The 13,852-nt window shown below is 48.6% G+C and overlaps 5 protein-coding genes across 5 annotated transcripts; 3 read left to right on the forward strand and 2 right to left on the reverse strand.

Moving 5' to 3' along the window:
* Nucleotides 1-169: 169 nt before the first annotated feature.
* Nucleotides 170-2,152, reverse strand: TRIVIDRAFT_42361 (uncharacterized protein; the record flags this gene model as incomplete). Its single annotated transcript, XM_014095638.1, has 2 exons — nucleotides 170-1,956; nucleotides 2,014-2,152. 2 exons carry the CDS (start codon nucleotides 2,150-2,152, stop codon nucleotides 170-172), a joined length of 1,926 nt encoding a protein of 641 aa, XP_013951113.1.
* Nucleotides 2,153-3,669: 1,517 nt separating this feature from the next.
* TRIVIDRAFT_80426 (uncharacterized protein) lies at nucleotides 3,670-5,398 on the forward strand (the record flags this gene model as incomplete). The annotated part of the gene is made up of 3 exons (XM_014095639.1): nucleotides 3,670-4,447; nucleotides 4,530-4,709; nucleotides 4,761-5,398. The coding sequence occupies 3 exons, from the start codon at nucleotides 3,670-3,672 to the stop codon at nucleotides 5,396-5,398; spliced, it is 1,596 nt and encodes a 531-aa protein (XP_013951114.1).
* Nucleotides 5,399-6,133: 735 nt separating this feature from the next.
* On the forward strand, nucleotides 6,134-7,593 carry TRIVIDRAFT_173456 (uncharacterized protein; the record flags this gene model as incomplete). Its single annotated transcript, XM_014095640.1, has 1 exon — nucleotides 6,134-7,593. One exon carries the CDS (start codon nucleotides 6,158-6,160, stop codon nucleotides 7,478-7,480), a length of 1,323 nt encoding a protein of 440 aa, XP_013951115.1.
* A 654-nt stretch (nucleotides 7,594-8,247) lies between these two features.
* TRIVIDRAFT_231965 (uncharacterized protein) lies at nucleotides 8,248-10,167 on the forward strand (the record flags this gene model as incomplete). The annotated part of the gene is made up of 4 exons (XM_014095641.1): nucleotides 8,248-8,320; nucleotides 8,401-8,555; nucleotides 8,614-9,725; nucleotides 9,804-10,167. 4 exons carry the CDS (start codon nucleotides 8,260-8,262, stop codon nucleotides 9,841-9,843), a joined length of 1,368 nt encoding a protein of 455 aa, XP_013951116.1.
* Nucleotides 10,168-10,374: 207 nt separating this feature from the next.
* On the reverse strand, nucleotides 10,375-12,561 carry TRIVIDRAFT_194948 (uncharacterized protein; the record flags this gene model as incomplete). Its single annotated transcript, XM_014095642.1, has 3 exons — nucleotides 10,375-10,682; nucleotides 10,752-12,364; nucleotides 12,395-12,561. 3 exons carry the CDS (start codon nucleotides 12,559-12,561, stop codon nucleotides 10,375-10,377), a joined length of 2,088 nt encoding a protein of 695 aa, XP_013951117.1.
* Between the last annotated feature and the right edge of the window lie 1,291 nt (nucleotides 12,562-13,852).

The following is a 13,852-nucleotide window of genomic DNA, read 5'->3' on the forward strand; positions in this document are numbered from 1 at the left end:
CTTAGTATGTCAAGTATACGGTGGGACGGTAAAAGTAACTGGTATCAGAACCACAAACTCTCATCAACTACAGCACTTGAGCGTGTAGATATGGGCGTCTAGCATTTTCGAGCTTACTTATACCTGGGCTGCTGGTCCCAGGCCGTGAGACATCGGGAACTCGAGTTTGTTATGTGCTCTCCGTCGATATTTGGACACCTTCCTCGCCCAATGCCCTAGAATAAGTGTCCTGTGCTCGCCGTAGTGCATCCAGCGTCGGTTGCATTATCTTGCCAACGACATCACGACCACCCCCAACCATATCTGGTTTCCATCGGATTTTCTTCCCCGTGCGTTCGAAGTGGTTACGAATCTCCTGCTTTCGTTTTTGGATGGCATTCTCTCTTTCAACCTCGGCCTCGTCAGCCACAGCCTGAATACGTGTCATGGACCTCGTTAGAGATTCAGCCAAGTATTGGACCTCTATGGCACGGTCAGGGTCACCAGAAAGAAAGCCATCCCAAAATTGGTGAAGAAACTCAATCGTTGTCGCATGAGTTAGAGCACACTTGTCGGAAATCAGAGGAGGTATCCCCATTGGAGAGGTATCATCCGAGGCGCGTCCGTATTTTTGAGAACGTTGTTGTTGTATGCCAGCCATTACATCCTTCTCTGCTTCTTTAATTGCGTTACGAGTCGTGTTGAGTCCAGATCTTGACTCGTTGTCACTATCACTATCTATGTCGAGATCTATGTTAATTTGAAGTCCAACATCCCCAGTTTTGTCAGGCCTGATAGTGTGCAAATTTTGCATTTTGGCGAGAATGTCTTCAGGTCGTTGATTCCTAAGCATGTCTTTTCCTTTTAGAGCGGTGGAATCTTTTGATGAGAAGAAGTTATTCCGTTCTTTGATACTAAGCATAATGCGCTGTTCTTCACCATCCCCTCTTAAATCACGTAGAGTTAGCTCTCGAGATGTATTATAGAGTCCCTGAGCATCATATGCCGTGTTGTCCGAGGGAGGAACATTTGCCATGATCTTTTCGCTCAAACTGTTGAGTGTCCTAACGATAGGGATATTAGCTCGAGGTCGCATTTCGACATCCTTGGCGTTGCCGCCTTTGAACCCTCCTTGGTTCTCTTCGTTGCCCTCAATGTCGATTATATGAGGGACTGGTTGGACCGTAATCTTAGAATGAGCATCCTGGATATTGCTATCGACATTGTACTTGTCAAAGATAGCATCTGCAGGGTCATTATCAGTGACACGCTCCCCCTTAAGCTTCTTAGCAAGTTTGCTGAGGAAAAATCGCGACCAGAATTCCGCCTCCGTAAGTCTCGGTACATTTTCATTATATATTCGTTTGATTAATGGATGCTGGGCAAATATCATCTGAACCTGCTCGACGCTAATGTTCAGTTTCAATTCCCCGTCCACGGTTCGAGGTTTGACAGTCGAAAGGACGTTATATGCGCCTTTTTTTTGGTTTGTTTCAATAGCATGGGCCCTTAGCAGATTTATCCTCATGGACCAGAACTGAGAGTTGAAGGCAGCACTAGTCATTGAATCTGGCTTAGTCGATATGGCGTTCATGTACGTTTGGTGCAAACTTCTGTCTTTCTTCATGAGGGACTGCTGTAGCTCAATATTCACTTTCAATTGATTATCATCGAACCATTTTGGAGGAACGGGCTGTGCGTTTACACCACCTGAGGATGCCAGTGTGACGGAGCTCCCTGCTCCCTCTCCATTTGCAACGGGCGTTGAGGTTGCAGTCGCCAGCTTGGATACGTTTGCATCGCCATTCCTGAGATCAGCCAACAGTCGCGAGAGGAGATCTTTGACAGCTTGAGCTTCTGCTTTGGCTTCCTGAGTGTTGAAATGAAACAGGTAGGTGATAGGGTCGTTTGCATTCTCGGACTTTTCAAATATTTTCAGCATAACTTTGGGAGAGCTGTCAGGAGTTTGTTGAAGATCTGACAGTCGTTAGCTGTAGTACTCAAATCTGAAGAAACGCCGCGGAGGATGAATACTGGTTATGTTGGTAACAGGCAGCGAAACAGTTGCTGGGCCTCCCGAAACTGGGGTCCATGTTATGGCTTTGTGATCAATTGTGAATGACAGGATGCCCTCTTTTTTTTTGAAGAGAGTGTGGCCCGTTGGGCTCGCCATTGCATTTCAGTTTCGGGAGTAGGATGGTTGATGCAATCTGGAGATATGATGTGAGGCTCAAATGTATCTGAGTTTGGCTTTAGATTATAAGTTGCATCGTTGGAATAAGTTTGCTGCGTCATGGAATGCACAAGCTACTAGTATGCAAAGTAGCGATACTGTGGGCACTAAGTGCGCGATAAGGGAAGTGCAGCGTGGAACTTCATAAACTAGCCTTAACAGGGGTAATTATACTCAAGTAGCAATGAAATATTGCCACAAAAATCTAATATTTATTAATATAGTACTATCTTATTTAAAAAGGGGTTTTATTGATTTTTTTTTTGATTTTTTTTTAAAAAAAAACATATTTACTAGTCTTTAGATTTTATACTTCAATAAAATGCAATATTTTATTATTTTTATGTTATTTTTTAAACAAAATTTAGTGTATGTATATAAATGTACATATATGTATATATATGTGTGTGTATGTATGGAGTATACTCCGTAGGTAAGTATTTAAACAGAAAAACAGGTACTAAGAATTTAGATTGACTATGTTAAGTCCCCTCATATACCCACGACCCCTTTTGCTTACCAACCTGTGGGGCGGCTGGTTTACTTCCCTAGGTTCCCATACCTCTCCTAATCCACACAAGACAATCCACCACGACTCATTATTTACGACTGTTGTAGATTGTCCAGTTCTACTGGCCCTGTTGACCAACTTGTTTCTTCACGAACGGGATTATTTTGGAGTATTGGTTGTTTTAACTCGGCTAGAACCGGCATTATCGGCCTCGAAGCCTCTGCTTGCTCATCGTCCCGAGTGTTTTCCTGCTTTGCGCCCGCGCTTGGCAGACTTGCAACATCAAACCCTTTGAAGAAAACGGACTGCTATCTTCATCACGACACAAGCATAAGTTAGAGCCTTGACAGGAGTTTGCTTTACCGAACTGTCTCTTCCGATTAAAATCTTGCGCGACATCTCGCTTGCCTATCGTCTCATCTTCACTCGACTGGCAAGGAACGCTGCGCTATCTAATCGAATCGGCCGATCCCAATCTCACTTCAACGATACAAGCCAGAACGTCAAGGCCCGGAATATTGTTGAAGCTGGCAGGCCATACTCTTCTGCCAAAGGCAAGGCCGTCGACGCACATCTTCCGTGGGTTGCTGCAGTTGAGGGTTGCTGCAGTCCCTGGACACTGCTGCGGAAGCCTAAGATCTCCCTTTTTGTACGATATGTGGTAGGTGTGAGTTCCCCGACTATGTGCACTCATCAAACAGGCATACCGGGAGCAAACCATCCTAAAGTTCAGATCTTTGGTTAACCAGAGGTCTTTTGGTGCCCCGCTTTATGATATCACACTGCTTTTACCCTTTTTTTTTTTTTTTTTTTGCAGTTGCGATTACTCTCAATCTGGATATCTATCTTTTACCCCACACTCAGATTCCCTACTCTCGCTACCCTGCTAAATGTTTACCTACTAACAAATTGTATGTTAACTGCTTAAGCAGAACAACGAATGATAATGTCTCCTGATGCCGTGTCGTTGTTATTTCCCGATCGGCCTATTCGGCCCCTGCCGAAGCGTCGACTTCGCGAGAGATTATCACCTGAGGTTGCCAACTCGATCAAATATCCCTCCTACATCCATGACCACGTTCCTCTTTTCTACTACCCATCCTACACCACGAGAGATGATAATGGAACATCAACCTTGACGACAATTGGCTCCACTATTCAACACCACCGTGATGATTCTAAGCGGAACTCTACGTTACGGCGGAATGGAGCTGCCATGACGGCTGTAATCAATGACGAATTGCGAGGATCGCTTGTAATGGGACCCTCACCAAAATTCCAGGGAATGGTCATACAGTCTTCATTGACATTGGACCCGCTTCGCCAAACGATTGAATTCCCACTAATAGCGTCCACTGCTTCCTCAGTGGATGGCTATGAGTCTTTCGAAAACACCAATAACAAAAAGAAACGGAAAATCCCCACTACTGGAGACTCAATAGCGAATAACGGCCTTTCTTTAAGCAGCGACGTTAACGCATTGCCGACTTCTATACGACCTCGATCGCCGGTGAACGAAGTACACATTGGTAGAGCGCAGCTGCCCCCGGCAGGGCTTTCGGGAAATACTTCCCATGTGACAGGCAGTCAAGGATTGTCTGGTTCTGGTAGAGGGAGACTTGGACGGTTAAGAAATGGACGTAGCCCCTTACGAGCTTTGCCAGACGGAAGCAATGCATGGTCCAATCGTTCAAAAGCTGGTTCATCCCAATGGGCATCGTCTGGTATGTGCCTTTGCTTGCTCTTCGTGCGCAAATGTGCGATAGGCGCGGTAAGCTGTGCGTCGGCTGACAAGTTCGCGTATAGGTCAAACCGGAAGCGGTATTATATCTACTGCAATCGCTACTGCTGAGAAGGTACCTCTACAGGGACAGGAGAATGGAAGTCTCTTGCAACCACGCGTGGCCACATACAGGGAAATGCCTGCCTCTACGCAGTTCACATTCACTTGTGAATCACAAACACCCGGTGCTATACAGTGGCCTGGTGAGTTTCTTGAGCCTCTACTATAACTGTCATCCACTAACCGCCTTCAAGGTCGTCCCGTAGGCCATGGCACCCCAGCCCAGTCGTTACAGCACTTACCAACTGTGGCTCCCCCGAGCCCTGGCTTACACCAGAGTGCTTCATCGAAGCAAGCTAATAGGCTCCCCACTGGCTCTACCAGGAAAACTCGCAGTCGCTTAGAGAGGGAACTTGTCATAGCTGCGCGCACTCGGCGGCAGATTGCGACAGAGAACTATTATCATAGCCTCCCAGACTCAACGGAGATTTGGATATGCGAGTTTTGCGAGTATGAGCGTATTTTTGGCGAGCCACCTCGTACTCTTATTCGAGATTACGAAATTAAGGATCGTCGACATCGGCAGGAAGAAGCAGATCGAAAGCGATTACTAGAAAAGGCCAAAGCAAAAAGCAGGAAGGGGAAGAAGAACAGTAAAATAGCCACGAAAGGTGGCCATTCAGCCGAGCATATCACGGATCAACCCCACGCAGCAGCTCGACCATCTGATATTTCCCCTGCTCTAACAAATGAACGGGGTCGCTCGACCCATTCCGATGACGGATATGAAGACGACTATGAAGATGATTATTCAGACGCACCGCCTAGACACATGCCAGCCGTTGCGAGTACCCACGCAGATCCTCTACCTCCCCCTCGAGCGAAAACATAGGGTTTCGGTCAGCTACACGAGCGGCAGGACTTGGCTAAGCAGTTATTCTTGAGCAATGATTATCATTTATGTGCATTGTACACCCGTCATGACTATCCCCCCCTTACATGCGATCAATGACCATCGGACATGGTGTCTAGATTTTATGATTTTAATACCCTGGGGCCATTGCAGCGGGTTTTGCATGTGACACTCCTTGAAACACCCCCAGACTGGACTGAAAAATTAAAGCACACAACACACTTTAGGCGGTGATAATTGAACTACTCAGAAATATAGGTCTAACCAATTGCTAGTCAGTATTTCCTTCCATAGCTGGAAACCGTCTCCTACAAAGATGCTAATCTGGAAGCTGTCTTATGCTTCAGTTCGACCGGCTTACACCGCGAAGCTGCGAAGCCAGCTTAGGTAACTGATATTTGTATGGCATAACCTCGGTAGGGCAGCTAAGCAGTTTTCCTGTAGATGTTAGGTGAATGTTATGGATTATTTTTCCCGGCTTCCATGAAAACACGACCGTTGCCATACTGGCAGTGGGGATGCAGAATAATCCATCGATTTCCAAATCTTATATAAGGAACATTGATAGGTATGTGTGTCATCGGGTCTAGCTCGGATAGTGCTGTGGGGGTTTTAAAGAATAGATGAGGGGCATTTCATCCCACCTTGAACTACTACGACTTTGAACCGAATGCAGTCACTCGAGAGCTTTTCCCACAGTGAGCCGGCAGGGATATTCCTGCCCTGATAGGCCCAGCTATGGCCTCTGCTAAAATTGTTCAGCTGCAGTCCCTCAAGCCCGATCTCCACGAGCGTGCCTGGGTATCGATACCGCATCCGAATCTCCCTCTGATTGCAACCGCTCACGGAAAGAATGTCACCGTCTTCTCCCTGTCCACGCTTTCTTTGCACAGCGTGTTAGCCGATGGCCACTCACGTTCCGTCCGGAGCGTTGCGTGGAAGCCTAGCCTGCCGCCGAATAATCTATGCCTCATCACAGGCAGCTTCGATTCCTCCGCCGGCGTGTGGCGCTGGGCCAACGGGGATGATGAGAGCGCCGACTATTCTGCCGATGACCTTAGCCAGGACATGACGAGAGGGATTACGAAGGAAGATTCTGCCAAGGCTGGCGACTGGGACTATAACCTTGTGCTTGAGGGCCACGACTCGGAAATCAAAGGCTGTGCTTTTTCTCCATCTGGCGCTTACCTCGCAACCTGCTCGCGTGACAAATCTATTTGGATTTGGGAAGACATAGCCAGTGCTGAGTCCGAGGACGACTGGGAAACGATTGCGGTTCTCAACGAGCATGAGGGAGATGTAAAAGCCGTAGCCTGGTGTCCTGACGTCCCCGGGCGCAATAACATTGGGCAGCGCTATTACAGCGTCGATGTGCTCGCCAGCGCCAGCTATGATAATACGGCACGCATCTGGCGCGAAGACTCTGATGGGGAATGGGTTTGCGTTGCTGTCCTACAAGGACACCAGGGAACGGTCTGGGGAGTAGAATGGGAGCCACGGCCAATGAATGATGCATTTCCCAGACTCCTGACATTTTCGGCCGATGGAACTATCCGTGTATGGACGCTTGAGCAAGGAGAGGATGGTGCGGATGACGGAGCGATACCACAAGATCGCCTAGGTGGTATACCAAGCACAATGAGAAGGTCCTTCAGGGAACAGTGGAATTGCACAGCCGTGCTACCAAAGGTACACGACAAGGACGTATATTCAGTTACATGGAGTGCCGAGTCTGGCCTTGTAGCTAGTACAGGCAGTGATGGCGTTGTCGCTTTGTACAAGGAAGACAGCGACGATGTATCAAACTTTCGGCCTCCACCAGGAGAGAATACCGCTGATGGCTCTTCACGCTCGAATCACGATGGTTCCGCTGCCGGTGGTCCACAGTGGCAGCTTTTGACAACGGTACCCAACGCTCACGGCCCGTACGAGATCAACCACATCACCTGGTGTAGACGACATGATGCGGGATCAACAAGGAGAGGAGAGGAGGAAATGCTAGTCACCACAGGCGATGACGGAGTAGTTCAGTCATGGCAAGTTGATGTGAATTCTTCATAGCCGACACAGTAATGCAATTTATTGCATTAAGGTAATTTAAGTATACCGGGATTCTTGTCGAGATGGCTAGTACCTAGTAGCTATTTCTGTACATAATACATGATGATAAAGATAAACAATTTAAGTGACGCTCATAACAAGGCATTTTGCGAAGGTCAACTACTAGGCATAGAATAAATTAACACATTTATATGAGTAATTATACATACCTATATATATCATATTTATACATCATTTGTATTATATTTATATTATAAATATTTATAATTATTCAATAGTACGTTTTAAAACTCAGTTAAGCAAACATATAAATACGAGTACGATATACTCCGTATAACACTTTCAGTACCGTATGTCAATAACTAGGTACCCCCAAGTGGCCCCACTTTCGATTAAGCACGGAACCTACCTAGGCAGTACTCCGTACCTACCCAGAGAAGAGGTCTAGGTACCTTGCTTCCTAGGCCGTACCTGTAGCTACAACAGCTCTTTTGAGCCGTCGCTGCACAGGCCCTGCTGCCTCCTCGTCTTCTTGTACTTGTACATGGAATGTCGCATCTTGGATACCGACATCGTATCCCTGTCAGATATTCACAAGCTTCTGCCCACCAGCATTACCTCCTAGCGGACTGCGCTCCGCCTATGTTGCTTCCCTTGACTCATTTCTATTGGCGCGACGCTTCGAAGCACCATCGACGTCATCTTCCCCAGCGATAGTTCCCACGAGCGGCCTCACTTTCCAGATCTCTTCTCGGAGCAACTTGTGCCTGACGACGACGATGGCGACCCCAACGCTCAACTTCATTACGTTCAACCAAGACCATAGCTGCCTTGCTGTTGGTAAATACTTTGGCCCAGATACCCGGCGCTGCCCCCTCTTCTGCCTACGCTGGCATCGTGGACTGACTGGCTGCTTCAAGGCACATCGAAGGGCTTTGGCATTTATCACACGGACCCGTTCTCACGCATATTCAGCAGCGATGACGGAAACATCGCCATCATCGAAATGCTCTTCTCAACCTCCCTAGTCGCCCTTATTCTTTCTCCTCGCCATCTTATCATTCAAAACACCAAGGTAGGTGCCTAGCAGCAAACTAACCAGATTGACGTGTTGCTCATTGCTGCAACTGTAGAGGGCTTCGGTCATATGCGAGCTGACCTTCCCATCCGCCGTCTTGGCCGTACGACTAAATCGCAAGCGGTTGGCCGTTGTCCTCGAGGAAGAAATATACTTGTACGACATTAGCAACATGAGCCTTCTATACACCATCCCTACCTCGCCGAATCCGTCGGCCATATGCGCGCTATCAGCATCCTCCGAGAATTGTTTCATCGCATATCCACTTCCCAAACCTAGAGAAGAGTCTGATAGCAGGCGGCCCCCTCATGCTCCTCCACAGTCGGCATATGTTGCTCCCACGTCTGGCGAAGTTCTCATGTTTGACACCTTGACGCTCAAAGCCGTTAACGTTATAGAAGCTCATCGCTCGCCGCTATCCTGTATCAGTCTCAACAGCGAAGGCACGATGCTGGCGACTGCAAGCGAAACTGGTACCATCATACGTATATTTTCGGTGCCCCGAGGCCAAAAGCTCTATCAGTTCCGGCGTGGAACATATCCTTCAACTATATACAGCATGTCCTTCAATCTCAGCTCAACGCTGCTTTGCGTCTCCTCCGCGTCAGACACAGTACACATATTTCGACTGAGCCCTCCGCCTGGGCATACCACCCCGGCAGGTGCCCCAATTGAATCCCTAGGTTCTCCAAGACAAGATCGGTGGTCCCGAGCTCGCAGCCACGATGGTGCAGATTCACCAAGTAATAGCACAACTGAATCCCCTAAGAGTGAAACCGCAGAGCTTGGAAGCAATGGTCCTGCTCTAGATGCCAGTGCCGCACCAGCCAACCGCAGCCAAAGTGGCTCCTTTAGCAGTATGCTGCGACGTTCGTCTCAAATCATGGGCCGCGGAGTTGTCGGCGTTGTAGGCTCCTATCTTCCACAATCAGTCACTGAGATGTGGGAACCACTCAGAGACTTTGCCTATATCAAAATTCCCAAGACCACTGGACTCGGAGCTGGAGCTCGATTACCCGGAGGGCAAAGCTCTAGTCCACTTCGCAGTGTCGTCGCAATGAGTAGCAGCAGCCCCCAAGTTATGGTGGTAACCAGTGATGGTGGCTTTTACGTCTATAACATTGATATGGAACACGGTGGAGAGGGATATCTCGTAAAACAGTTTTCGTAAGAAAGCTCCCTTCCAATCATGAGTCTATCTCGACCCAGCGTTCAGATTTTGCTAACACGATTCTTCAAATGTAGAGTTCTAGAGGGAGATAGCAAAAGTGATCCTTCGGCATAAACAAGGTTAGGTGAGCAAATGTAACAAGTTCCAGCTGATTGTTGCTTCTCCAAGCATTTTCAAGACGGGTATAGGTAGTATCTTTTAGGGGTAATAGGGCAGGTCTTTGTGTGTTTTTCCTCTTCTCGTTTTTCCCTCTTGTTTTTACTTAATGATGTATTCAAGCAATGCCGTCGTCTCTGGTGCCAGCATCTGGGGGGTTCATTCAACTGTAGTGTGTGTCTTGTACGTTGAGGTCTGGGACGTCACTGGCAAGTCAATTGTACAGCCAACCCGGTCAGGGATGGAAAAGTAGGAATACTTGGCAATCATAATTATGATTATATATAATAAAGCGCAGTGAGAACCAAACTTGGACAATCAAAAACAGGCTCCAGATGCGGCAGGTCGAGTTCCAAAAAGCCAAAAAGCCAAAAAAAAAAAAAAAAAAAAGAAAAAAAGAAGAGGAAGAGGAAGAAAAAGTGCGTTCCATTCAGAAAATCCACAGGTGATATCAGAAAACAACATCGCCAAAACTACAGCCTGACAACATCATCTAGAATAGGGGCGGTTCATGAGGGCAATTTCTCTGGCAATCTCCCCCCATTCCATTTCCCTTCTATATGGCTCCGAGGAGCCTCCTTTCTGTCGAAGGAACTCCTCCCAGCGCAAAAGCTCGTACGCAAAAAGCAGATGTGGCTGAATAATAACATTGAGGCGGCGAGCCCTGACGAAACAGTAAGCGCGTGGAAATGAGAGATTAAGCGCCCGCATAACCTCCGCTATGCAGATAGTAGCACTTCTGGAGACCCCGACGCGGCAATGAACCAATGTGGCCGTGCCTTTCTGAACTCCTCGGTCTATACAGCAGCCAGTTAGCCTTTGTGTTGCCCGCCAAAGCCAAACAAACTCGAGAGGATCAATCTCACCAATGAATTCAAGACAGCGTCCAAACTCTTTAGTTAATGGGTCGATACCATTGTCCTGAATACCTTCGACAAAGCAAATGTTTCCAGAGCCCCATTTCTGCAGGTCCTCCTCTGACCACGACGCAGATTCTCCAATACTAAGTATCTGATGAATGTTAAGCTGCGCTAAGAGATCCGGGTTGTTTGCGTGGACGAGGTTACCAAGATAGAGATAATCCAGGATTCTGCTAGGAAGCGAGCCATCCAAATCAGAAAACCACGACGGTTCGGCTCTCATGAGCTTCGTCATGTCATCCAGGCCTTTTCCCGAGGACATTGGAGATTGGCACAGCAAGCGAGGACCTATGGCCGACAGGAGCGATACATCGGAGGGATAAGCAAAGAAATTGCGACGTTGAGTCGTATGAAGCTTGAGCCAAGCATCGGGTACAGGCAACCCGGTGTCATAACTGAAATAAGCAATAGCAAGCAGAGTTGATTCTGTATATCCGTCGGGACAGTGGATGAGGATTTTTCGGCCTCCCGCGTCGGCGGTCGATTTATGAGACTTGAAATGCTGAAGAGCATCGCTATCGCTATTCTGGGAGCTAATGGAATGGGATTCGGGTACAGTGTTATGGGAGATGTGATGGATCCATTTACAGGTGTTAATAATGGCGTCGGCCTCAGCTTGTGACCAGGTCGGGGGCATGATACTCCCAGAGGAAGGAAAGCAAATAGAAGTTGGACGGGGCAACTCGCGAGGATGCTCAGCAATGAATTGAATGGCACTTGGATCCAGCCGGCCCGTATCACTGCATTCGATGAGGACATCAAATCGTTGCTCCTCGACACTACCAGGCTCCGGGCTAGGACCCAAGTAGACGTTGTGGCATATCTCGGAGGTTTCTGTCATGTTCCGCATCTCTTGGTGTTCTTGCTGCACCAGGTCCAGCACCTGGCCGGTAGAGTTACCGGAGACATCGATGGCTACCAGGCTACCATGATTTTCCTCAAAGGTAGAAAATGGACTTGTACAGACGAAGGTATTATACACGGGCATGTTTTTAGCCTGTGCATGCTGTTTATCTCGCCATCGTTGTTGAGCGACAGCAATCTGCCACGCAACCCTCCGGGTCTCGTCAGGATTCAACCCATAGACGATGATGTCCGAGGTGGCAGCAACTTTGGCAGGCTGGATGTGAAAGTTACGAACAGATAGGCCCATCAGGGGATCTGCATCGATGAATTCGGGAGCTGCCCCGGGCCGCATGAATTCCGCCGGGGCAATGGCGCCCTTGAGGCGAGCAAAGCTGAGGTCGCCATCTGCCTTGACAATGGTGATTGCCCTCAGGCAGTTTGGCGTATTCCCAAGGGGGCACTGGTGGCCATCGAAATAGGTCCGCTGCGTGTGGTTGTCCGGATGCAACCCGTGCAGCCAGGGGAAGACCAGCGAGGGGGGAGGGAGGAGCTGTCTCGAGGCATAATCTAAGGCTTCGGCCACGCTCGCTGCATCTATCTCATATATCGAAACGTGGTCGCCATCAATACAGACAAAGTCATCGGGCGGGTAGAGCAGGGAAGCCTGTGACAGGGCTCGGGGATGGCTTGGGGAGGGAGAATGCGTGTACGAGCTGGTGTCTTCCTCGGAAGTGTACTCGTACAGGGAGACAGGGCTATTGGGAATCGGAATGGGAACGGAGCCAGGCAATTGTGGGGGCGATGCCAACCCGAGCGTCTGAAGTGGAGAGGGAGAGTTGACGGGAGTGTTTCCGCGCTGAGATGCGTTCTTTGGAGGCAGAGCGGGTCTTGGGACGGCAATTGTCGCCATGGCTGGATTCGGCAGTCGCAGCTTCAATGGAAGATGATGGTCAGAGGCTGGGAGAGCAGCAGCACTGGCATTTTGTCCGGGGGCGGAAAGGGAGTCTATCTCGTCCAGCGCTTGCGGAGGTTGGCGATAGTTTGCTGGCGGCTAACGGGTTAGGAGAGGGCTGGGCCGGCGACAAGAGCTGGGTACTTGTATTATACCAGGCTAAGGAGTTGGAGGTTACCCCAAAGGCTGGCGGGAACGACCACGAGACAGGGATGTGTCGCGACAAGGGCGACAAGCTGGGATTCTGCACACGACCAAGAAAGAAAGAATAAAAAAAGAAACGACGCTGAGGATGGATTAGTCAAGAAAGTAGCGCGGCCTGCGGGAAGCTGTATATTGGGCGGGATGGTGCATAAAGTAGGTGGCTGGACGAGAACAGGATGCGCTGCAATGCGTGTGTGAGAGGCAGAACCAGAGATCGTTGGATATGGATACGTACAATACATACGAGTACAGTAGCACATGAGCTAGTACGGCATGTAAGATAAGGTAGCGCAAGCAAGCAAACAAAGAAACTGCGGCCTGCTACTGGTAACGCCCCAGGTAAACCGTACAAAGTAACCGTGGCACCATACTGTGCGCGCTGCCAAGATTATTGGCTGGGCAGGCAGATCAATTGAACCTAATACACGGAGACGGTCGCATGATGAGGTGCAACGGACGGTGATGCAACAGGCGAGATGCTATTGGGCGTGGCCTGGTCGCCACTGCAGCAGCCCGTGAGCTCAGAAATAGGGCCCCTCCTTTTTCCACAGCTGTACTGTACAGTAATACATACTGCTGTAACGGGAAATGCGGGGAAGAGGGGTTGCATGCATTTTGCATTCTTGCGCTTGATGGTAAAGAACTGGAATGCTTGCAATATAGAATACCTAAGCATTTCAAGCAGCACTTGATTACTAGTAGGCATGATAGGTATCTTGCCTTGCATACAAAGAGAGAAGGTAGGTCACTAATGTAGCCAAGCCAATATGACAGGTAGCAAACCAGTAACCGTAAAACTACCTAAACGTAGCAGCGGCTGCAGTAATACCAGCAAAAAGCATCCATGGATCGATATGACAGCTCCCTCTTTTTCTTTGTGTCCTTGTTTAGGCTTAGTCTGCTTCACGATAACCTTATGCCCCTAACTAACTACATGGTACTAAGCAACTAACGCAAATCCATGGTCAGATCCCTTTTCACCATATTGCACTAACGCGATTACTGATAATCCGGTTCTCAACTCAATGCAAATCTCATCGCCCGA

Source organism: Trichoderma virens, assembly GCF_000170995.1.
Source record: "Trichoderma virens Gv29-8 chromosome Unknown TRIVIscaffold_89, whole genome shotgun sequence".
In the NCBI taxonomy this organism is placed as follows: domain Eukaryota; kingdom Fungi; phylum Ascomycota; class Sordariomycetes; order Hypocreales; family Hypocreaceae; genus Trichoderma; species Trichoderma virens.